The sequence below is a fragment of the Rhinopithecus roxellana genome, chromosome 15, assembly GCF_007565055.1.
Source record: "Rhinopithecus roxellana isolate Shanxi Qingling chromosome 15, ASM756505v1, whole genome shotgun sequence".
Classification (NCBI taxonomy): Eukaryota; Metazoa; Chordata; class Mammalia; order Primates; family Cercopithecidae; genus Rhinopithecus; species Rhinopithecus roxellana.
Genome location: NC_044563.1, coordinates 58,750,493 through 58,776,563, shown reverse-complemented (window position 1 = coordinate 58,776,563; position 26,071 = coordinate 58,750,493). Strand labels below are relative to the sequence as shown.

The 26,071-nt window shown below is 42.0% G+C and overlaps 1 protein-coding gene across 3 annotated transcripts in view; it reads right to left on the bottom strand.

Moving 5' to 3' along the window:
- FAM168A (family with sequence similarity 168 member A) overlaps window positions 1-26,071 on the bottom strand; it is a 209,294-nt gene that overhangs the window by 41,755 nt on the left and 141,468 nt on the right. For 2 of the 3 annotated variants that reach the window (XM_010366843.2, XM_010366844.2), the window contains exon 2: window positions 25,519-25,606. In XM_010366843.2, coding sequence (XP_010365145.1) covers window positions 25,519-25,588 — 70 coding nt within the window. In that variant the 5' untranslated portion in view covers window positions 25,589-25,606. Of the gene's footprint in view, window positions 1-21,185; window positions 21,267-25,518; window positions 25,607-26,071 lie in introns of those variants that run through there. The other variant, XM_030917334.1, reaches the window with a different exon arrangement.

Below are 26,071 nucleotides of genomic sequence, written 5' to 3'. Positions count from 1 at the left end.
CCTAGATTCCTTAAGTAAATTAAGGTGAGTTATAGAACTGTACATAGCATATAATCTCATTTTTGTTGAAAAACAATGTATGTATGTTCATTTTAAAAGACCTAGAAAAATAGATACACCAAAGTGTTAACAGTGATTGTCTCTGAATCAGGGGAATTATTAGTGTTCCTCTATGTTCTTCTCACGTCAGTATCCTCTAATTTTTCTAAAATGAGCATACACTCTTTTGGAAATAAGGTAAAACAAGAGAAGCCATAAAATGATTACATTGGCTGGCTGCAGTGGCTCATGCCTGTAATCCCAGCATTTTGGGAGGCTGAGGTGGGCGGATCATCTAAGGTCAGGAGTTCAAGACCAAGCCGACCAACATGGAGAAACCCCGTCTCTACTAAAAATACAAAATTAGCTGGGCATGGTGGCGCATCCCTGTAATCCCACCTACTTGGGAGGCTGAGGCAGGAGAATCGCTTGAACCTGGGAGGTCGAAGTTGCGGCAAGCCAAGATGGTGCCATTGCACTCCAGCCTGGGCAACAAGAGTGAAACTCCATCTCAAAAAAAAAAAAAAAAAGATTATTGGACATTAGATATTTTTCAAGTAATCTCTTACTGTTAGACATGTCATCTGTTCTAAATAACTGCCACTCATACTTCTGGCAGAGCCAGGACTAGAACACAAACACCCAGATTTTCCAGATAACATGTAAAAATGTGTTTGTTTTGTTTTGTTTTGTTTTGTAGAGACAGGGTCTCAGTATGTTACCCAGGCTGGTCTCTCCTGGCTTCAAGGGATCCTCCCTCCTCAGCATCCCAAAGTGCTGGGATTATAGGAATAAGCCTCAGGTCCAGCCTTTAAAAACTCTCATTGGGCCCTACAAATTTAAAGAGTTGTTGTTTCTAGAGACCTTGTGAATACGCTGGTGAGGTCCTAAAGGAAGTAGGTGGGAAATATGTGCAACATGCACACCAGGGCAGGATTTTCAATTAAACTGAAATAGAACATATCTTAGGTCAATGATCTCTAGAAAATACTACCATTTCAACACTTCTTTGTTTAGAGCTACCACTAGGTTACTATATGACCTGGGCAAGACAATTAGAGCCCTTATCAAATTTTCTATCTCTGTTTCCTCATCTGCAAGATAGTAACAACAGCTACTACTAAATGAACATCTCCCATAATGTTTTACAAATGGGAAAACTGGGGCTCTAAGAAGTTAAGTAATTTGCTCATGGTTATGTAAGTGACAGTTAAGATTGAAACCAGATCTATCTGACAAAAGAGAATGAAGGTAGGGAAATGTTTGGCTCTATTTCTATGAGTTATTTTATTTTTTCCTTTTAACATTAAGGAGGTATCAGCAGAACTTTCTTTGTACAATGCAAATGACACTGTGTACTCTGTGGGACTGAATTAGAAGGTACATTGAATTACAATTAACTCAGGCCTCATCCTAACAGCTGAGCAATTAGATCAATCTAATCTGAATTTTATTGCTTGTTTTATTATGACCTATAATTGTTGAAATTACAACAGGAAGTCTAAAAGTCTTATACAAAGGCAACATGCTGCAAAGAGAAGAACATTTCCTAACTCTCAGTAGCTGGATGATTCAAGGCAAGTTACTTAACTACTTTGAACCACAGTTTCCAAATCTATTAATATAAAATAGGAAGACCACTGTCCCACAATTACCAAGGTATACTGTTTAGAAATGCCCAAGAACTAGAAAAAGAGAGATTCCTCAAGGGACATGAGAAAATTACTTGAGCAACATCTAAAAGGAAAGATCTCTGACACAAAGTCTGGCCTCAGTACTTTCAAGAACTCAGTGAAAGTCATGACCATGCAACCTGTCACCTTTACTGGAGGAAGCCTGAGGTAAGTCCAGATTCCTCCTTCTCCCTCACTCCCTAAGTCCAACATCAAGTCCTAACTTCATTCATATACCACAAATACTGAATGTCTACAGAAAGCTAGACACTGTTCTCTCTAAAAATGTCTCAAACATGTCCCCACCTCTGCATCTCAAATACAGCTTCTAATTCAGGTCTCTTGACTGAAGTATCAATACCCTCCTAACTGGTCTTCTCCTTTTTCCCTCTCTCTCCAATCCATCCATTTCATTACATCCAGAGAGATCTTTCAAAAATGCCAACCTATCCATCATGCCTAAAAGTTTCTGGCAGCTTCCCACTACCAAGAATAAAGTTCCAAACTACTTATCATGGCATAAAGACCCTCCAAGTCTAGCTCTTGCACATTTAGATGTCCTATTTTTTCTCTTGCCAAGCCGGGTCTGGCATCTTACACTTCAACAACAACACACAGCTGTTCTAACATTTGATTATTCTACTTTCATGTCATTGATCAGGCTCTTTTCAATGCTCAGATAGTCCTTGACCTTCTCCCTTTCAGACTAGATTAGGTGTTCCTTCTGGTTATCATTCCCTTAACTAGTTTTTCCTATATTCCTTATCAAATTACATTTCCAGTTTTCTGCAATATTGCTGGGCATGGTGCCTCACACCTGTAATCCCAGCACTTTGGGAGGCAGAGGCAGGAGAACTGCTTGAGCCCAGGAATTTAAGACCTACCTGGGCAAAATAGCAAGACCTCATCTCTATCAAAAATTAAAAAAAATAAAAAATAAAAAAATTAGCCAGGCATGGCAGTGCGCATCTGTATTCCCAGCTACTTGGGAAGTTGAGGTGGGAGGATCACTTGAACCCAGGAGATTGAGGCTGCAGTGAGCTATGATCATTACACCACTGCATTCCAGCCTGGGCAACAGAGTAAGACCCTGTCTCAAAAAACAAACAACCAAAAAGTCTGTCGCCCAATTTGTTAGGTCTAGTATCAGTCCAGTGTTGGCCCCCTAAGTTGTGGTTCTCTTTGTTCTTGTATGTCCCACATGGGAGTTTCTGCTTGGGCTCTCACTGCCCAAACCTTTTTTTTTTTTTCTTTCAGTCTTCCTCGCTCTCTAATCACTAAGCCCTGTGGCTGATAAGACCCTTTGGCCTGGGTCTGGCTAAGACAGACCCATCAGCTAACTACCATTTCCCTGCTGATTCAACTTCCACTGCAGAAAAAGCCAAATGGACTTTAGATTCAGAGACAGACTCAAATCCTAATTTTGTCATTTCAAACTGTAAATTCAGGCAAGTTACTTCCACTCACTGAGCTTTAGCTATCTCATATAAAATGGGATAATAATCACTTTGCAGAGTTGAGATGATAATGCTAATAATAAAAACCACTATTATTACTTATTATGTGTCAAGTTGTTTTTTGTTTGTTTGTTTGTTTGAGACACAGTCTCACTCTGTTGCCAGGGTGGAGTGCAGTGATGTGATCTCGGCTCACTGCAACCTCTGCCTCCCGGGTCCAACCAATTCTCCTGCCTCAGCCTCCCAAGTAGCTGGGACTACAGGCACGTACCACCACACCCAGCTAATTTTTGTATTTTTAGTAGAGACGGGATTTCACCATGTTGGCCAGGATGGTCTCGATCTCTTGACCTTGTGATCTGCCCACCTCAGCCTCCCAAAGTGCTGGGATTACAGGCGTGAGCCACCGTGCCCAGCCCCATGTGTCAAGTATTTACATCAAGCACTTTATATTAATCCCATCTAATCCTCACAACCCCTTCATGAGGTAGGTCCTACCATTATCTTTATTTTAGAAACCAACTAGAGAAGCTAATTTACTTTGCCTGGGTAATTGTGATAGACAATGGGCTCGCTAACCCAATGATCATTCCCAACACCCTTTGCCTTTACCAAATGCTTTCACTACTAAGGCTGGAAAAGCTAAATACTCACTTTCTCAGCTTTCCTAGCACTTAGGAATAGCCATGTGGCCCAGTTCTGACCAATGAGATGTACACAGAAGTCGGCTGGGGGTATTTGGGTCTTTGCTTTCCTAGGAAAAGAACAGACATTACTCTTGTTCCTCTACACCCCTTTTTTCCTACCTCCATCACAGACATAATAACTAGAGCTACAGCAGTCATCTTAGAGCAGGAGGAAAAGGCCAAAGAATCATAGAGACACTGGTCTTGTATTCCTGATCTAATAAATCAATGTCACCTGCCACTGACCTTCAGCCTTCTTTTTATGTAAGAAAAATATACCTCCTATTTACCTATTTATTTAAGCTCCTGTTTTCTCTCTCTCTCTCTCTCTATCGCTATCTTTCCTTTCTTTTCTATTGAGATGGGGTCTTGCTGTGGTGCCCTGGCTAGAGTGCAGTGGCATGATCATGGCTCATTGCAGCCTTGACCTCTTGGGCTCAAGCAATCCTCCTGTCTTAGCCTCCTGAGTAGCTGGGAACACAGGTGTATGCCACCTAATTTAAAAAATTTTTTTGGAGAGCCAGGGTCTCTCCATGTTGCCCAGGCTGGTCTCCAACTCCCGGGCTCAAATGATCCTCCTGCCTCAGTCTCCCAAAGTGCTGGGATTACAGGTATGAGGCACCTGCACCTGGCCAAAGCTACTGTTAATCAAGTCTTCCAGTAGCATATTCTGGCATTTATAACTGATGCACTGTGAGTGATCAAAAAATGGAGCTGAGATTTAAACATAGGCAATTCTTACCTACTAAGCTACATGAAAAAAAAAATCTGGCACTGGATTTATTAGGGAATGGGTACTCAAATGATGAAAATAACTATAATAATGTGAATCACTCAGCCTACCTTCTTAAGGCTCCAAGCTCCTCTGGAAACTCAGGATGGTTAGTAACCTAAATTACAACAGAACTGCTTAGGATCAGGTCCCCTCTTTGGACAGTTTGCCCAGCCCTCTTGTCTGCATTTCAATTCAGAGCTCCCAGGTCAGGGTCCACACTAAGGCGGGAAGAGGGCATGAAGGTCTGGAGTCAGGTCTTGACTCTCTGCCCATCTCCACCTATCTTACGGTACCACAAAGATTTCAGGCCTCTTGCCATGCAGGCATAAGGCAACAGAGTTCAATGAACTCAGCATAAACTTAGAAATTGTGACAGCACTTGTGGTGACAGTGAAGGCCAGCTTCTCCTTGGTAGACGGAGACCTTTGGAGGTAACAAGAAGTATGGTTTTGTAACTTAAACATTACCAAGGACTATTGATTTTTCTGCATCTTCTCCTGCTGACAGCAGTAATAGCAAAAATCTGATTTAGACACTTAAATTCAAGTACCTTCCCCACCAGCTGAGCAATTTTCAAGTAATCACACTTTCGACCTTACCCAACATGAGTCCTTTTACAGCCAATTTTGGGGGCCAATTATTTAGTTTTCCTAAAATGTGCAAGGAAAAAGAGAATTGTTCACTATTCTGCTGGAAATTGGCTTGCATCCCTCTGTCCAGGGTTTAGGACACCCAATCTGTACTGAGAAGGTGCCAGCAGCCCCTTCTGTCATAGCTGACACATGTGTGACAGTTGACACATAACCTTTGTTTCTAAAGCTGTTCTGAACTCAAAGGAATTATGACATTCATGATGGCAAGATTCCTAGACAAGCTCACAAAATTGGGAGAGAAGAGGGAGACTATGGCACATTTACTAAATGGGAGATAGGTCCATTAAAATCATCTAAAGAGCTTGTAAAAACACCAATTTTGCTGGGAACCACCTCTAGGGTTTCTGATTCAGTAAGTCTGAAGCTGAGAACCAAGACTTAGCATTTCTAGTAGGTTTGCAGGCCCAGGGCTTACATTTAGAAAATCACTGCTATAAAGTATAGATCAATTATTAGTCACAGAGACTTTGGAAACCGACAATTGGGCACCTCCAGATGCTGGAAAAGTTTCTCCATCCATAAGAAAAGGTTCACTGTATCAGGATATTCACCTAGCTTATAGCCTTTTTTTCCCTCCAGAAAACAAAACAACCCCCCTTTCTCCACTACCCCCCACAAAATCTAAACACCGATAGCGACAGATTTCAACTGGTTTCTTTTTATGGACCAGACAGACCCTGAATGCTCAGAACATAGGGAAATGCCTGTGGGTTTTCACAAGGCAAAGCTGTCTCTTAAAAAAGATGCTTTGAGTTTAGAAGAGGAATTCTCCTAGAAGTTCCAGACAACATACCCTGAAAGAAAGGACAAGTCTACAGTGGAGGTTCTCTAATCTCCCAAAGTATGCATATACTACCACTAAGAAAAAAAACTCTTAGACCAGCTTTTTCCAAAACACACCTGTGCTTACCATAGTTAAGAACCAGGAATGAATAGGTGCAAGGATGGAGACGAGTGTGTGCATGTGTGAGTATATATTAGGGGTTGAGGAGACAAACATAAACCAGATAATTCTGAGAACCCCTTCATGGCAGCTTAGGAGCTATCTAAATGGGTTACAGGTGAGTTGAGATACTGACTCCTTAGGCACTTAGGCTGTCTGGGAAGAAGGTGAGGCATAAGAGCTCCTAGGCAGCTTTGTCTATCCAGAGTTCCCTATAAATAACATCATTTTCTGTGTGAAAGCACTGGCTTAGAGCTAAATGTGAATCACTGTTTAGAGAAGACCCTCGGGACAAAAAGTCTATTCCAAACTCTGAGGTCAATTTGCCAGAGAGATTTAGGGACCTCTAAAAAGGCTTCATTATTAGAGGTTTGATCATTCAGTCCTTTATTCACTCAACTAACCAATATTAGTTGAGAGTTCACTTTGTGTTAGGCACTTTGTGTTAGTACTGAGAACACAATGACCGCCTGCAAGATCAATGGGTATTACTAAAGATATAAACAATTATAAGACAGTCTACAGTCATATGCTGCATAATGACATTTCAGTCACTGACCGCATATATGAAGGTGATCCCCTAAGATTATACTGCGTTTTTACTGTACCTTTTCTATGTTTAGATACACAAACAACCATTGTGTTACAATTGCCTACATTATTCAGCGCAGTAACATGCTGTACAGATTTGTAGCCTAGGCTATACTACATAGCCAAGGTGTGTAAGTAGGCTGTACCATCTATGTCTGTGTAAGTACACTCCATGATGTTTGCACAACAACAGAATTGCCTAATTGTTGCATTTCTCAAAATGTATCCCCCTTGTTAAATAGTCCATGACTATAAGTTAACTATGTAGCTTCGTGGTTAAGAGCATGAAACATCCTAACTTAGGCTTGATTCTGGCTTCTCTACTTCCTGGCTCTGTGACAGAAACAAGTCCTTTCATCTTTCTTGATTTGTGTCTACACCTATTAAAACTTGGATAATACAGATTAGGTAAGAGAAACCTTGCAGCACAGCTGCCAGCACTGCCACCACCTTGAGTCAGGAGAACCAAGCCCAGGCTGGGGTGTTGGAAGTCTGGGGATTCCAGCCTCAGTCACTACGGACAGTTTTTTCTTTGTCTGTAGCTCTCTGGCCACACCCACTCCTTTACATTCAAGGTAGAGGAAGAAGATAATATGAAGCATGTGCTAGCATTAATTATGCTCTGCTTCACCAAGGGGGCTAACAATGAGTGAAATGTGGTAGAAGTTGTAACGTAGAACTATGACCACCAGGAGATTACAGTCCCTGTGGCGAACCTCAAGTTGTCCTGTCAACCCGTTACAATACGCAATGATGTTTCTGAGGAAGAGGAGGAAGCTGAGTTGTGCCCTATCCTTTCTGCCAAAAAGCAGTGGGGATAAGCCCTAACCCTCATTGTTTAGCTAGCTGCCTGCTACATGTGCCATATACCATTTTCACGGACAAGATTAAAGAATTCTGAATGTCTCTTCTCTGATGAAAAGGAGAGTCTGGGGTGAGGGGGTGAGTGGGAGGGACTTGGGCCAGTGCTAGAAGAGAAGAAGGCCTGTTTTCCATAGGGCCCTGGTGTTCTGGTCCTATACCATGTCTAGGGCTTACCTTTTCTCTGGGGGTGGGAAGCACTCTGAACTTCTATCCTGACCCTCTCTCCTCATCTATCTATGAAGATTGGAGGTCAGTATCCAAAGCTCAGGACTATACATTTTTAACACAGTTTACATTTTTGGATGAAGGCTGAAAGAAAATGGTGTGGAATGTTTTGCAAAAAAAAAAAAAAAAAGATTAAGTAAAATAATGACATAACTCTCAAACTGGGACAGGAACTCCTGTGGTTACTCAACAGTATGCTGGAGGGTACAAAAAAAAGTACTGAATAAATAGTAGTACCTTCCTGGGGTGTTAATTTTACCAAATGGTAAATAATTTAAAGTGTTTGTTTTATAGAAAACAAGTACGACTACATAATGGTGCCTTAAGGCAAAATCCTTATGAATTCTGAAGATACATAGACTTCAAATAAATGTTAATCTTGGAGTAGCTGCTGTGGGCTATTCACTCCCCCATCAATCCAGAGATGAATTAATTCTCCTCTGATAGCAGGTACACTTTGGTAGAAAAGTTTCCAAAGCACGGTGTATGGCCCATAATGGCCCTCAACGAACAGCAACCATTATTGTTATTCACAGACAGCTGTTATAATAAACCTATCCACTGGAGGAACAAAATGGGTGGGGAGGGGCTTCCTCTCTACCCAGACACCATTTTTTCCCCAAGTTCTGGACCTCTCTGGTTCCTGACCAGAATCCCTGTGATTCCATGGGAAGTAGAACTCTGGGAAGCTGGCCAATTCTGACCCCAAATGCCAAGGAGTTCTCTTCGAAAGAGAGATCAGCACTACTAAAGTTACTAATCTAAACAGCCTCCTGGGGACCCAGCCTGCAAGCAATTAACCCTCAAGATAAGAACAGTCAGTCCAATGATCAATGCAGCTCTACCCCTGACTAGATATGTCATATTTAAAAGGTTCTTCCAGATAAATTATCTCCTTAAGGTCTCACAAACAAGTGACAGACAGGGTAGGTACTATTATTTCTACCTTTATAGAAGAGGAAACTGAGGCCCTTGGAAGTAAAGGAACTTATTAAAGTTTTTAGAGGCAGAGCCAGGAGTCAGACTCAGGTCTTCAGACTTCAAGAACAGGCTCGCTTCACTACATTAAGCAACAGACACCATTCCAATGAGAATCTATGCAGCACAGCCAAAAGCTCTTCCAGTCCTGGTCAACATTCCACTGATTTTCAGCTGTATTCAGGGCCACAAAAATTATATTACCATTGATTAAGGACCATAAGTAACTAATAGAAATCTAAATTAAATTGCATGCGCTTAATTAGCAGGAAAAGGGAAGTCACTCGCTGGTGGTAGCTATGGCTATACCTGTCCTTACATAGGATACTTACGGACAGGCTTTCATGGTCTCCTATGGAGCTTGCCCAAGAACGTCAGAAGCTCCAGAGAAAGAAGCCCTGGACTGTCACTACAGGAGAGGGCTATGAGTAAGGGTACTGAGCTCACCTCATTTGTTTCTGAACCCTTCATTAACACCAGGGATTCCAAGAAGGAACATAGAAAAATTGCGTTCACAAGAAAATGCAAAAGAAATAGACTAAGGGAAGGAGTCAGCCAGTTGATTTAAAATAAAAGAGATCTCGCCGGGCGCGGTGGCTCATGCCTGTAATCCCAGCACTTTGGGAGGCCGAGTCAGGCGGATCACGAGGTCAGTAGATAGAGACCATCCTGGCGAACACGGTGAAACCCCGTCTCTACTAAAAAATACAAAAAAATTAGCCGGGCATGGTGGCAGGCGCCTGTAGTCCCAGCTTCTTGTGAGGCTGAGGCAGGAGAATGGCGTGAACCCGGGAGGCAGCGGAGCTTGCAGTGAGCCGAGATCACGCCACTGCACTCCAGCCTGGGCTAGACAGCGAGACGCCGTCTCAAAAAAAATAAAATAAAATAAAATAAAAGAGATCTAACAAAAAATTAAAGATTAACACCCAGATTGTTAGAGCTAACAGGGAAATTACTAAACAACTCACATAAGCCCCTCATAGTCTAGATGGGAAAGTGAAGGCAAGGGAAATGGGTAGAACTTGTCAAGTGTCTCCTAGTTGTTAGTAGCAGAATCAGAATTACAACTTGGAAACTCCTCTCCTCTCATGCTTCAAGGTCCACGCTTGCCTTCTCAGAAGCCTTTCCTGACACCAACCTCTTGATAGGGACGGGGGGCAGAGAAATTCTTGGCAGAAAAGAGCAGGTCCCCAGCGAAACCCCACCCTCAAGCTGAAAAGCCTGAAACCGCGGCCCAAAGTGAGAACTTATATATCTGTTTTCCTGCTCAAATGTTGCCTTTTCCTAAACCACCCATGGTCCCACCCCATCCTGTGCCTACACAAACTCCAGATTCAGCCAGGCGCGGTGGCTCATGCCTGTAATCCCAGCACTTTGGGAGGCCAAGAAGAGCAGATCACGAGGTCAGGAGATCGAGACCATCCTGGCTAACACGGTGAAACCCCGTCTCTACTAAAAATACAAAAAAAAAAAAAAAAAAAAAATTAGCTGGGCGTGGTGGCGGGCACCTATAGTCCCAGCACTTTGGGAGGCCAAGAAGGGTGGATCACGAGGTCAGGAGATCAAGACCATTCTGGCTAACACGTTGAAAACTCCGTCTCTACTAAAAATACAAAAACAAAAACAAAAAAATTAGCTGGGCATGGTGGGGGTGCCTGTAGTCCCAGCTACTCAGGAGGCTGAGGCAGGACAATAGCATGAACCCAGGAGGCGGAGCTTGCAGTGAGCCGAGATTGGGCCACTGCACTCCAGCCTGGACGACAGAGCGAGACTCAGTCTCAAAAACAAAAAAAAAAAAAAAAAAAAACTTCAGATTCAGTTGGTAGACGGGACTATGGCTAGACATTGGAGAGAAGTGGCTTGACTTTAGAGGTACAGCTTGACAGCAAAACTTCAAATAATCTGGCTGGAGACAGTTGAACTTCAGGGGACGATTACCTACCCAACCCATCCCCTTTTCAGCCCCTCTTCCCACTGAGCCACTTTCATCGGCAATAAAATCTCCTGCATTTACCACCCTTCAATTCGTTTAGGCGACCTCAGTTTTTCTGGATGCCAGACAAGAGCTCGGGAGCCACGAGTGCAGATACAAAAGGGCTGGCACACTGGCCCTTTGCACTCGCTGGTGGAAGGCAGCCTCACACAAAAAGGCAAAGGGCCCAATGGGCTGTTAACACTTAAAACTGTTCATGGACAGCAGAGCTAAAAGAGCACTGTAACATGTCCTCTGGGGCTTCAGGAGTCGCAGGCACCCCCACCTGGACACTGCCTTGGGGCCCACACACAGTTCACTGATGCTGGAGCCCAAAAGCGGCCAGCTGGATCCTGTACTCACTTGCCTACTGCTCCCTTCCACAAAGGGTTGAGCATGGTGAGCTGAGTAAGCAGAGTTTGTTCCTGCCAGTGCCCAAAAGCACTTGCTCCAGTTCCTGCACTGGTTCGCTCACACGCTCCCTCCCACAAAGGGTAGACAAGAGTGGGCTGAGTAAACGAGGCACCCCTGTCGCAAGTCCCACGAAGGGGTCAAGAAAATATCCTGCTTCAGTCTGACAGTGTTGTGGCCCTCCTCCATACACACCATGCTTCCACAGCAATTTACACATCTATTTATTATGTTAGGCTTTTGGAATACAGTGGCACATCCCTCTGAGATAATACTTGTCTCGGTGTATTCTGTCTTCCTATACTTCTGTTTTTCCATTTCTTACAGATCTGTGCTGGTTAAGGTGGAGTCTGTGGAGGGACCATAAACACGAAGAACACACAGTCACTGTGTGTATGAGTCTTTATAAATCTGGTAAACTTACAATTTAAAGAACAGAGTATATAACAAAATTGGAAGGTCAGAATTCATCCAGTCCAGTTCATTTAGGCCCCCTCCTATGGCAGTAGAATCCTTCTCACCTGGATGCCTAATCTATAAAATAGGCAGGAGCAGATCTCTACTGGAGGGGAAAAGAGCACTTATGTGGCTTACTCCTTTCTCTTTTAACAGCTCCTAGGCATCTTGAGGCACAATCTCCTAATTTTCTGAATGAGGAAACAGCTAAAATAAAGGAACTTTTTAATTCTAGGCTCTCCCTTCATTCAGCATGAAACAAAGAAAAAAGTAGAGCTTTTGAAGCCAGGCAAACTGGAAGGGAATCTTCTATGACCTTGGAAAAGTCACTTGACCTCTCTGCATCAGTTTTTTTAACATCTATCTTCCAGGGATGTCATAAGGATGAAATGAAATCAAATATATAAAGCATCCAGCTTATGCCTGGTACAAGCTCAATAAATAGCCACCATAGAATTACTCTTACTTGAATCAAGGATGGAACCTGGTATTCCCTCGAGTTCTGTTCAGCAAACCTGCCACCATCAAAGATTGGCTTGCCAGAGAAAAGATATGACTACCAGCACCCCTGGAGGGTGACAAAGCAGGTTTAAAATACCTTGATGCAAAACCTTAAATACAATCTCTCCAGATATAAGCAGGCACCTATATATTAATTCAAAACTCTCAGCATGGTAATGAGTAAACATTTTTTCCCCCTACCAGGGCAGAAGACAAGTAAGAAAGTGAGCTAGGACAATTTTCCATCATTTTATAGAAATTTACCAATGACTGAACATATTGCTATGTCCTGAGCTAATTGTGAGAATCCATCATTGTGAACAGATACATGGAAAGCATGTCTCTCACTGTCATGCAGGGTGATTATTCTTTATTTGCAAAGACTATTGTGATATAGCAAGACTGTAGCCAGAAAAAGAAAAAAATCCTTACTTGATACTTTCTTTTATGCAATGGTAACAAATTACATGACACTGACAGTTTTTCATTGTTATTGTTTTAAGGATACCTACATTGGGAGTAATGTTATGGACAAAGGCAGAATAGGAAGCTCTTTTCCTATTCTGCCTATTCTGCCTTTGTCCATAGGAATGCTCCACCTAAACAACTACTGAGCCAACAGAAACTATCTAAAGTAACTATTTTGGAATTCCGGAGTCTAATCAGAACACTTGCAGTACGCAGAGGGAGAGTTTAATGAAGAGGCTGGTAAAATTTTCAGAGAATTTCAGCCTTTTGCCCAGCGGCTACCATCCTCCAAGTCCCTGGTGCAGATTGCTGGAGCTAGACGGGCAATAAGGACCTTGGCCTCCAAATATGGGGGTTATGCGTTCTGATTGTTAGTTTTGATCACTGAGAGGCCAGCACAGAGGTTGACAGTCATGGTTTCAACCTCTACTGGCCAAAGCAGATTCCAAGGCATTTACAAGAACAGATGAATGAATGAATAAACAAATATTGTACGATTCTACTTATATGAAATATCTAGAATAGGCAAATTCACAGAAACAGAAACAGCCAATTACAATGGCTCATTCCTGTAATCCTAATGACTTGGGAGGCTGAGGTGAAATGATTGCCCCAAGTCAGAAATTTGAGACCAGCCTTGTTAGTAAAGAGAGATCCCTTCTTTAAAAAAAAAAAAAAAAAAAAAAAAATTTTTAATTAGCCAGGCACAGTGATGTACACTTATAGTTCCAGTTACTTGGGAGGCTGAGACTGGAGGATCCCTTGAGCCAAGGGACTTCGAGGCTGTAGTGAGCTATGATTGCACCACTGCACTCCAACCTATGGGACAGAGTGAAACTCTATCTCGTTTTTAAAAAAAGGAACAGAAAGAAATTTAGGGATTACCAGGGGCTAGAGGGAGGGCAAAAGATGAGTAAAAGAAGAGTTACTGTTTAATGGTTACAGAATTTCTGCTAATGAAAGAGTTCTGGAAATAGTGGGGATATTTATACAACATTGTGAATGTACTTAATGACACTGAATTATACACTTAAAAATGGTTAAAACTGGCCAGGTGCAATGGCTCACGCCTGTAATCTCAGCACTTTGGGAGGCCGAAGTAAGAGGATCGACTTGAGCCCAAGAAATGGAGGCTGCAGTGAGCTATAATTGTGTTACTGTACTTCAGCATGGGTGACCAAAAAAAAAAAGAAAGAAAATTTTTAAAAAGGCTAAAATGGTAAATTTTGTATTACATATATTTTAGCATAATAAACTTTTCATAAGTATACCCATATTTCACATAAGCTGGCTCTTATAAGCTATATGACCTTAAGAAAGTTACTTAACTTAGCTGAACCTTATTCCCCCATATGTAAAATAATAATAGTTCTCCCTTGAAGGATTATCACAAAAATTGGAGACATTTGTAAAGTGCCTGGCACTCCACTGACAGTAATTAATGGTAGTTATTATTATAATAACAGCAACAATAATATAATTTGTATAAACTAATACTGATAACTTAATTCAACATATATTTAATGAACTAACTGCCTACTCTGTTCTGGGCATAAGAAGTGCATAATTGCTGCCCTCAAGGAGCTCAAAGTCTAGAAAAACATACAAATAAACAACTTTTTGTAGAGAACAGGAAACCAAGGAGAATTTAGGAGTAGAAAAACAATAACCCAACAACAGCAATACTTCTTTGTTTGGGAGAGAAAGTTCTTCTTCTTTACAGAGGTGGGAAATCATTTTGTAACCCAGGAAAGTAAATCAGTCATAAGCAAGGGGGTGTGGCTCAGTGGTAGAGTGGGTGCTTCGCATGTAAATCAGTCACAAGCAAACATGTAGTTTAATGTGCATGATTCTTGCCCTGACAAGGTTTAATCCATCTGCTTTTAGCATCATACACAGTATCTGAGACAGATACAAAATCACTGCTTATATGGACTACAAAACCCAGAGAGGACTTGCCTGACACTTTGGTGGAATGGAAAGAGCTTGGATTACTGAGTCTTTCCTCATCTGTAAAATAAATGTTCTAATATAAATTTCTTTCCTTTTTTTTTTGAGACGGAGTCTCGCTCTGTCGCCCAGGCTGGAGTGCAGTGGCCCTATCTCAGCTCACTGCAAGCTCCGCCTCCCGGGTTTACGCCATTCTCCTGCCTCAGCCTCCCGAGTAGCTGGGACTACAAGCGCCCGCCACCTCGCCCGGCTAGTTTTTTATATTTTTTAGTAGAGACGGGGTTTCACCGGGTTAGCCAGGATGGTCTCGATCTCCTGACCTTGTGATCCGCCCGTCTCGGCCTCCCAAAGTGCTGGGATTACAGGCTTGAGCCACCGCGCCCGGCCATTTCTTTCCTTTTTTTTTGAGATGGAGTCTCGTTGCACTGTGGCCCAGGCTGGAGTTGCAACAGTGCGATCTCGGCTCACTGCATCCTCCGCCTCCTGGATTCAAGTGATTCTCCTGCCTCAGCCTCCCCAGTAGCTAGGATTACAGGCACCCGCCACCATGCCCGGCTAGTTTTTTGTATTTTTTTAGTAGAGATGGGATTTCACTATGTTGGCCAGGCTGGTCTCGAACTCCGGACCTCATGATCCGCCCGCCTCGGCCTCCCAAAGTGATGGGATTCAGGCGTAAGCCACTGCACCCAGCCTCTAATAGAAATTTCTACCTCACAGTGCTGTTGTAAGGATTAAATGAGATCATAAACGGTAATTTTAAGTTGTAAAGTATTGTGCTTCTTAAGTATTATTATATGGCGTTTTGTAAGTCTTTGTTCTCACATGCTTCAGAGAAAATTTATTATAGGAAAGTCAAACTTTGTTTTTGCTTTGTTTTGTTTTTAGAGATGGGGTCTTGCTCTGTCACCCAGGCTGGAGTGCAGTGGCATAATCATGGCTCACTGCAGCTTTGACCTCCTGGGCTCAAGCAACCCTCCCGCCTTAGCCTCCTGAGAAGCTGGGACAACAGGCATGTGTCAACAAGTCCAGCCAATTTTTAAATTGTTTTTTGTAGAAATGAGGTCTCACCCATCCTGGCTAACACAGTGAAACCCTGTCTCTACTGAAAATACAAAAAAAAAATTAGCCCAGCGTAGTGGCATGTGCCTGTGGTCCCAGCTACTCAGGAGGCTGAGGCAGGAGAATGGTGTGAACTCGGGAGGCGGAGCTTGCAGTGAGCTGAGATCGCGCCACTGCACTCCAGCCCAGGTGACACAGCGAGACTCTGCCTCAAGAAAAAAAAAAAGAAAAAAGAAAAAAAAGAAATGAAGTCTCACTATGTTGCACAGGCTGGTCACATTTTGTTTTCAAAAGTCAAATCTCCTGAACAAAGCAACTGCCACTCAAAATGAGCTAGCCTAAGGCTGACTACATAGGTAATATAAGAGGTTTGAAGACAGCTCTTTCTTGCTAAATAGCTCAAAGGAATTGTCAAATTTCAACTATCATTGTTCTAAAAAAGAATAATTCCTATAAACCAAGTAAGCAACGAAAGAGGGTCTCTTGCTTTCTCTGAGGGTCTCTGCTGTCTCCATATGATACTCAAAAAACAGAAAAGTCTCCCTGTTCCATCTGGTCCATCCAGAGGGGTTGACCAGTCACAATAGATAATCCAAATGATTTTTTTTTTTTTTTTTTTTTTTTTTTGAGATGGAGTCTCTGTCGCCCAGGCTGCAGTGTCGTGGCGCCACCTTGGCTCACTGCAAGCTCCGCCTCCCGGGTTCACGCCATTCTCCTGCCTCAGCCTCCCAAGTAGCTAGGACTACAGGCGCCCACCACCACGCCTGGCTAATTTTTTGTATTTTTAGTAGAGACAGGTTTCACTGTGTTAGCCAAGATGGTCTCAATCTCCTAACCTCATGATCCACCCGCCTCGGCCTCCCAAAGTGCTGGGATTACAGGCGTGAGCCACTGCGCCCGGCCTCCAGATGAATTTTTATTCACCTACAAAGCAGAAAAAATCTCTCCCATACTGGCTACCTGTCCCAGACTCTCCTTGCCATATCAGAGGACTACTCATTACCAAGGACAGGCAAATCACAGGAGTCTTTTTCTCAAACCCATCTCATACTTCTCTGCTGTGAACTCCTTCACTCATTAGAGTCTCCTCTCCTTCCCTTTATTTCTTTCTTCTCCCCGTTTTCTTCCTTCAAAATTTACTGAGAGTCAACTCTGAACCAGTCCCTGTGCTAGGTGCTAGGGATATAATGATCACGAATAATAAACAAAGGCTACTAATCCTTTTTTTTTTTTTTTTTTTTTTTTTTTTTGAGACAAAGTTTCACTCTGTCACCCAGGCTGGAGTTCAGTGGCATGATCTCGGCTCACTGCAACCTCTGTTTCCTGAGTTCAAGCGATTCTTCTGCCTCACCCTCCTCAGTAGCTAGGACTACAGGAAGGTGCCATCATAGCTGGCTAATTTTTGTATTTTTAGTAAAGACAGGGTTTCACCATGTTGGCCGGGCTGACCTCAGGTTTCGAACTCCTGACCTCAGGTAATCCACCCATCTCGGCTTTCCAAAGTGCTAGGATTACAGGTGCAAGCCACTGTGCCCAGCCCATCAAAGCACTTTTGAAGTAAGCAGACACTATTATCCCTACTTTATAGAAGAAACTCAGAGAGGTGGGAAATGACCTAAGATAATAGAGTTACCTTGTTTAAAGAAATCTAACTAATTGTCTTGGAAATTAAAAAGCGGCTACAAGGTAAGTAGAAAGAGAGCTAGATTGGCTGCCAGAGGTCTGGGTTCTACTTCCAGCTTTGACATCTATCTGTCCATCCATTTGTTGAAAAATTAGTCAATATTCATGGCATGTAGGGGCCTAGCTGGATATTAGAGATACAGGAGTAAATCGGATACTGAATTCATTGTCAATCTCTTTTTTTTAAGACAAGGTCTCCACTCTTGTCACCCAGGCTGGGGTGCAATGGTACAAGCATGGCTCACTGCAGCCTTGACTTCCTGGGCTCAAGTGACCCTCCCAACTCAGCCTCCTGAGTAGCTGGAACTACAGGCAGGTGCCACCACATGCAGCTAAGTTTTACACTTTTTATAGAGATGAGGTCTTGCCATGTTGCTCAGGCTGGTCTCAAATTCCTGGCCTCAGGAGATCCTCCCGCCTCACTTTAATCCTCTTAAAGTGCTGGGATTATAGGTATGAGCCACGGCACAAAGCCCACTGTGAATCTTCAGTGTTTTCCTTAGGCACTTATTACACCTGAAGTTTCTCATCTAAGAATAGGGTTGGATTTGATCGTTTCTAATAATCTTATAATTCTAGATAAAAACATAATACCAGCCACCAGCTGGACTGAGAATATAGATAAATAGGATGAGCAGCAGATGGGCTGGAGATTTCTGAATGGTAAGGTCATAAAAACTTTCTACTGCAAGCTAAGGAGTTTAGACTTTATCCAAAGGACAGTGAAGAGTCATTGAAGGGTTTTAAGCACTGGAGTGATCTCAAATTTTCAAGAGAGAAAAATGATTATGGCTACATTATGTAAAGAATAGACTGGGGACAGGGGTATATGAAAGGAGTTAGGAAGTCCAGTTAAGAGGCAACTTAAATAATCCCAGAAAGAGCAATGATGGCCTGAATGATAACAGTGGAAGGATAGGGAAGAAAAGTCTAATCTAAGAAAGGTAAAGGAGGTTTTTTAAAAATAAAAAGAACATTTCATATCCATTATGATAGCTATTATTTAAAGAGAGACAGAGACAAAAATAAGCATTGGCAAAGCTGTGCAGAAACTGAAACTTTTATAAACCACAAGGGAGAATGTAAAATGGTGCGGCCACTAGGAAAACAGTATGGCAGTTCCTCAAAAAATTAAAAATAGAATTACTGTATGATCCAGCAATTCCACTTCTAGATACATACCCAAAAGAATTGAAAGTAAGGTCTTCAAGAGATATTTGTACATCCATGTTCATAGCAGCATTATTTACAATAGACCAAAAGCAGAAGCAACCCAAGTGTCCACATACCACCACATGTGGTATACACATACAATGGAATATTATCATTCAGCCTAAAAAGGAAGGAAATCCTGACACATGGATGAAACCTGAGGTCATTAGGCTGAGTGAAATAAGCCAGTCACACAAGGACAAATATTATATGATTTCAGTTATATGAGCATCTAGACTAGTCAAATTCATAAAGATAATAAGTAGGTTGGTGATTGCCAGGAGCTGGGGGGAGGTTGAAATGAAGAGTTATTGTTTAATGGGTATTGAGTATCAGTTTTGCAAGACGAAAGGAGTTCTGTGAATCCACAGTGATGACAGTTGCAAAACAATATGAACGTACTTAATGCCACTAAATAGCACACATAAAAATGGTTAAGATGGCTGGGCACAGTGGCTCACGCCTGTAATCCCAGCACTTTGGGAGGACGAGACAGGTGATTCACCTGAGGTCAGGGGTTCGAGACCAGCCTGGCCAACATGGTGAAATCCCATCTCTACTAAAAACACAAAAATTAGCCAGGCATAGTGGTGCGTGCTGGCTACTGAGGCAGGAGAATTACTTGAACCTGGGAGGCGGAGGTTGCAGTGAGCCGAGATCGCACCACTGCAATCTCTGGGCTGGGGAGGGGAGGGGAGGGGAGGGGAGGGGAGGGGAGGGGAGGGGAGGGGAGGGGAGGAAAGCAAGAAAAGGTTAAGATGGAAAATTAAAAAAAAAAAAAAATTCTAGGCCGGGCACGGTGGCTCAAGCCTGTAATCCCAGCACTTAGAGAGGCCGAGACGGGCGGATCACGAGGTCAGGAGATCGAGACCATCCTGGCTAACATGGTGAAACCCCGTCTCTACTAAAAAATACAAAAAGAAACTAGCTGGGCGAGGTGGCGGGCGCCTGTAGTCCTGGCTACTCAGGAGGCTGAGGCAGGAGAATGGCGTAAACCCGGGAGACAGAGCTTGCAGTGAGCTGAGATCCGGCCACTGCACTCCAGCCTGGGCAACAGAGCAAGACTCCGTCTCAAAAAAAAAAAAAAAAAAAATTCTTTATTTTTTGAGACACAGTCTCACTGTGTCGCCCAGGCTGGAGTGCGGTGGCACGATCTTGGCTCTCTGCAACCTCCACCTCCCAGGTTCCAGCAATTCTCATGCCTCAGCCTCCAGAGTAGCTGGGATTACAGGCATGCGCCACCCAGCCTGGTTATTTTTTGTATTTTTAGTAGAGACGGGGTTTCGCTTTGTTGGCCAGGCTAGTCTGTAACTCTTGGCCAAGTGATCCACCCACATCAGCCCCCAAAGTGCTGAGATTATAGGTGTGAGCCACCACGCCCAGCCAAGATAGTACATGCATTTTACTACAATCTTTTTTAAAAAGGCAGGACTTAATAACTGGCTTTAAAAGGCAAAAGAGGCAAGAGTATCAAGGATGATGTTTTCTGATTTTACCAATAGGCAGATAGTGGTATTAATCACAAATGATAAAAAATGGGTTACAGGGGAATGATAAGATAATGAGCCCAGTTTTAGATGTAATTAAGTCTGAGCAAAACATGAGACATTCATGGAGGAGATTTTCAGAAGACAGGTGGATAAACTAGTCTGAAGTTCAGAAGAACGGTTTGCCACAGTGCTAGAGTTTATGAATCATCAGCCTATAGATAGCAGCTGAGGCTGAGGGAGAACCAGAGCCCTTGTGCAACATCAACTTTTAATGGGTGAGCAGGGGAAGAAAATTCTGAAAGGAGACGAATTCAAGAACAGCTGGAGAAGAAGAAAGATAAAACAAACAAAAATAAACAAACAATTATGGTCAATGAAAATTATGGAGGCAATGAAAGCTTGCTTCAAGAAAGGGGTCAGGTGTCAAATGATATAGAAGAGTCAAATTAGGATAAAGGCTAAAAAGGGTCCACTGGATTTAACGACAAGATTATATTCATGAGAACAGTTAATAAGAAATCTCTTTAGATGCTCTTCTTCAACCATAGGTGAAAAAGTAATCAAGTGATCTTGGAGTTCTCTCCTGAGCAGAGGAGATCAGTTTGAACATCAAAGGGGGAGTTGCGAGAGCAGTTTCAGGAATTAGAATCCATTTTCCAGGCTCATCTGAGATCCTAATCACTGTACTGTCATAGCCATGTATGCTAGAGCAGTAAAAGCACTTACTTTGTAACTGGGGTTAGTTTGGGCTCTGCTATACAGTCTGACCTTAGAGATGCTTAATTTCATCTGGAAAATAAAGACTATCTTCCAGAGTTGTTATAAAAAATATATATATATATGAAGGGAAAACCCTCACAAAAGTTCTTTGCAAAGAATAAACAAAGTACGAATGTTAGTTAATCAAAATCTCCAACAGGTGATCCTTACAAAGTTTTAAGCAAAAGCAGCAATCTAGGGGGTGGGAGGCGGGGGGGAACCACCACTGGTTTAAAAAGAAAAAAAAAAAAGATGGTAGTCTTTGAACAGATTAATTTCCTAGCCTTCTAACCTTGAGAGCTGTATCTTTTGTTAGTGTATTTGTAGCATTTGGACTTACGTTTTCTACTGGCTGAAACCAGGATATTCATTAAGGGTCAACACAGGAGGAGTCAGAAAGAACTCTTTAATTGGAGTGGGCTAGCAGAGGAATGTGAAGTGGCTACAACGAAATGAAGAGAAGGGAGGACACTTGTTATTTTGTGGTAGAGAGACAATGAATACACAGACCCAGATGGGGAGACATAGGTTCCAGACTCAACCCCAACACTTTCTTCAAAACACTTCTTATACTCCATCTTTTCACCCATAAAATGATGGATTCATTTAGGGGCTTCATCTGTTCTCCCATTTTAGAATTATTTTCTAATTGTGTTTTGGAAATTCATCACAAGTCAGTGGCTAGCCCTGTTACATTTATTACTCTCAGCTGTCTTGTGAGGAAGGCATTCCTAACCCTGTTTTATCTTTTTTTTTTTTTTTTTTTTAAAGCAAATGATAGATTGAGGCCCAGAAAGCTTGACAACTTATCTGATGTCACAGAGCTCTTAAGTGGCAGAATAAGGTCTGTAATCTAAGTCACTAACTCTATGTCCCACGCTCTTTTCCCTGTAGGTATATACTCATTGCTATGCATTACAACAACCACTAACTGAGTGTCCACTATGAGCCAGGCATGACACCAGAAGCTTTATAAACATTTTCACCGATTACAAACCAACCATCTGTATAGGTCATTATTCCATTTTACAGTCGAGAAAACTGAGATTCAGAAAGATCACTCAACCAAAGTTCCAAAGCTAATTAGTGAGAGAAACCAGATTTCAGCCGAGATATGACACACTCCAGAACACATACAAGACCCCTGGGCAATGCTTGGACACTGACACCATCAGAACATTTCGGAAAAGAAAAGACAAGAAGAAGATTGAGGTCTTGACTACACTCCAAAATTCTAGCAGAAAAACCTTTATGAAGCTTTTGGAAAAAGAAATGCCCTGGTCTAGAAACAGCCCACTGTCATAGTGAATCTAGATAAAGGGTATTCAAGTGTTCACTGTACTCATTATCTGTCCTAGTCAGCTTGAGTTGTCATAACAAAATACCAGACTGGGTGGCTTAAACAACAGACATTTATTTCTCATAGTTCTGGAGGGTGGAAGTCTAAGATTAGGGTGCCAGCATGGTCAGGTTCCAGTAATGACTCCCTTCCTGGCTTGCAGATGATTACCTTCTTGCTGTGTTGTTACATAGCAGAAAGAGCTCTGGTGTCTCTTCTTCTAAGGAAACTAATCCCATCATGAAGGCTCAACCTCAAGACCTCATCTAAACCTACAACGGTTCAATCTCCAATTACCATCACAACTGGGGGTTAAGGGTTTCAACATACAGATTTTGGAGTGACACTAACATTCAGTTCATAATATATAGTCTATGCTTAAACATTTGAAAGTATATGGCATATTACATTCTCTAAATTCACTCTGCCAAAATATATAAGGAGCTAGTTAAAACCATGTTATAGGATTGCTGCGAGTGTGAAAACAGGTATTTTTTGTAAAATACTGAGCTCAGGGCGGGCGCAGTGGCGCACGCCTGTAATCCCAGCACTTTGGGAGGCCGAGGCAGGCGGATCACGAGGTCAGGAGATCGAGACCATCCTGGCAAACATGGTGAAACCCTGTCTCTACTAAAAATACAAAAAAATTAGCCGGGCGTGGTGGCAGGCACCTGTAGTTCCAGCTTCTCGGGAGGCTGAGGCAGGAGAATGGCGTGAACCTGGGAGGTGGCGGAGCTTGCAGTGAGCGGAAATCGCACCACTGCACTCCAGCCTGGGCGACAAAGCGAGACTCTGTCTCAAAAAAAAAAAAAAAATACTGAGCTCAGGTTTTGGCACAGTAAAGGGGCTTTCAAGAGAGAGAGAGAGAGAGAGAGAGAGAGAGAGAGAGAGAGAGAGAGAGAGAGAGAGAGAACACTGTCAACTGGCTAGAAGACAGCTGCTTACTGGAATACATTGTACCACAAAGCTATATTTTATTTCCCATCTTCAGACTTCAAGAGAATTTCAAACCAGGAGTGTTTCTGACTCCTCTGTCCCCTGAGGCCACCATCCCATTTCCTTGGAAGCAGATGACACTACAGTGGACTTGACCCCCTGTACTTTTGCCCTCCTGAGCCTACCCCAAACTGCTGGGCAGGAACAGGCTTCTAGCTCCTCAAAGGGAAGCTTTCCTAGTCCTAGAAACGAAAAAGACAATTCTCTTCTTTAATTTATTATGGGGAAGAGAGAAAGCAGCACATATTTTAAGACAGATTAGCTTACTATAACAGAAAGCACATATATTTTGAAACCACAAAGAACTGAGTTCAAGTATTTTCTCATCCCTTAGAAGCTATATACATTAGTCAAGTCACATGACCTGAAATAAACTACCATAGTTTTTTATCTATAAAAGCTATAGCATTTATGATTAATAAGATTATAATTAATATATAGTACCTAGTATGTTCTTACCAAATGATAATACTTTTAACATAACCATATAAATGTTTACTCTAATGTACTATATTTGGCATTTGTTTATAAATTATCTTCACTTAGATCTTCCATTTCCAGTAACACAGAAGAAAAATAACCTGAAAATCTGCCTACTGCATAACACCTAGAAAAGCTGGATGAAGTATAACAAACATCCTATGAGGCAGAGTTGAGATTTTAAGAAAGAAAAAGGAATCCCTACTACTCAAAAAATGAAGAGGAAACTAAAAATCAGGAAGTCTATGTAGTGAGCTGTTATCAGGCTGCTTTGGGGAGACTTTTTAGTCTAGGCACTCAAAAGGCTTACTTTTTATAGCCACCAGGGGTAGGAGATAGGCTGTGGGCCCTGGAGGATCCAAGAGCTGCAACTCAAATTCCCCTGCATAAAGCTGGGACCTTGGAGGAGTCATATTGTCAGTTAAAAAAAGAAAAAAAAAATCCAAAAGTACAGAGATACAACAGCCAAGGTTAGGTTAAAAAATAAAAAGTCTCCCTACAAATTTGAAACCTTGCCCTGTATGAAGTCTGAATTTATACTACTTATGTGGAGTTTATACTATCTGTGTGGTCCTAGAACCTACAGCAGGGAATTAACTTAAAACAGTTCCAGGCTCATAATATTCCTTGGTGATTAGTAGAAACAAAAAAAATCCTCCTTTCCTCTACAGGAATACAAATAATCTTGTTTGATTCTCACAACTGTCCTATGAAATGGATAATATTTTGTCTCATTCCCAGAATTATGTAGTATGAAATAGATAATATTATCCTAGTTTATCAAAGAAATTAAGTCTAGGGAGATTAGGGCAAGTTGTCCAAAGTCACCCAGCTATTCTTCTGACAGAGCGGGGATTTGAACCTGATTGTTGTCCAGTCAGTCAAAACACATTACCAACTCCTACTATGTGCCAAGCAGAGATAAAGTCTGTTCCCTTTCCAATTTTGGAAATTTGGAAAATTTGACAAAATCAATTCCCCTTCCAGATGTGCACTGCTTAATCTTGATGTAAATCAATAGATAAATGCAACTGTTCTCTTCCTTCTCTAGTTTAGCAACTTAGTAAGAATGAAGGCAGCCAGGATCAGAGCAAATAGGAAACCAAAGCTCCACAGGGTTCCCCTGGGCTCTGTCTGCCAAAGCAGTTCAGTTCCCTCTGGCAAAGGAACTTAAGTTGCTGGAACACTCTGAACTGGAAAGTGGAAAAGCAACAAGCTCCATGAGCTAGCAGGGTGTAGAGTACTGCCCCATGAGTCCTGGTTACTGGAAATTAATTTTGTTAGAATAAATATACAAATAGAAATTCAAACCGAAAATATTTACTGTTAAGGTTAAGTAATAAGGACAATGAAACTGTTGTGATAAACACAAACATGTGAAACAGAAACTTAGGGATAACAGTTACAGTTATATCAGGCTCAAACTCCAAAATATTTCTGAATGTTAATTTGATTGCATAGCACTGAGAAAATCCTGATGTAAAAACATAAGCAGATGTAAATGGTAGCATTTAAAAAAAAATTAACAGGCATTCTTAGAAGCTTAACACATTGATCATCTAACACATATTCCACATATTCATGTTTTATAAAAATAGTTCTCAATATTTTAAAATAATCAAATCAAATGTTTATGGACTCTCTAAAACACTCTCCTGGTATTTTTGTAGAACAAAGTTTGGAAACAACCACACAACAGGTTCTCTGAGATCTTTCTACTGGACCTCAGACATATCTTCTGCATGTTCCCAAACTTTACCAAGACTTTTGGAGGTGTACGTTAGGAGGATAAGCAAGTTATCTGGTAATATCCTTAACTACTATTTCTCCAAATGAGAGCCATTCTCACACTACTCACCCGTGTAGGCCATGTTCTTAGGGTTGCCATAAGGAGCCCCAGGCTGCACGGGGCTATAAACAGGGTTCATTGTGGAAGACTGAGGATCCTACAGAGAAAACAAAGAAAACAGCACTGATTATTGATTGTTCATTCTTCCTGACATCAGCTTCTCCTCTATAATCTTCAGTTTTCCCTGAAAGGAAAGCATCAGGGTATAGTGGAAAGAAGACTAAACAAAAAAGCTAATTTGCTTGTACTTGGCCCTATGCTAAATACTTTCCCCATTTTACAGATGAAAATAGTAAGGAGCAAGGAAGTAATATAACTTGCCTAATGTCAACCCAGGCATTTTGGCTCTCAGTTCAGTATTAGTCCCACTATCCCACAGACAGCTCTGGCACTACAATACTATGTGGCACTGGCCATGTCACTTCCCCTGTCTGGACTTCAATGTCCTGATACAAAATGAATTAGTTTAAGATTTCTGAGGTCCTTTCTAATTCCAGTGTTGTTAGTCTAAGAGTTGGAAAAGGATATGCGGATATGCTTTCCATGGTTCACTAGTGGAGCC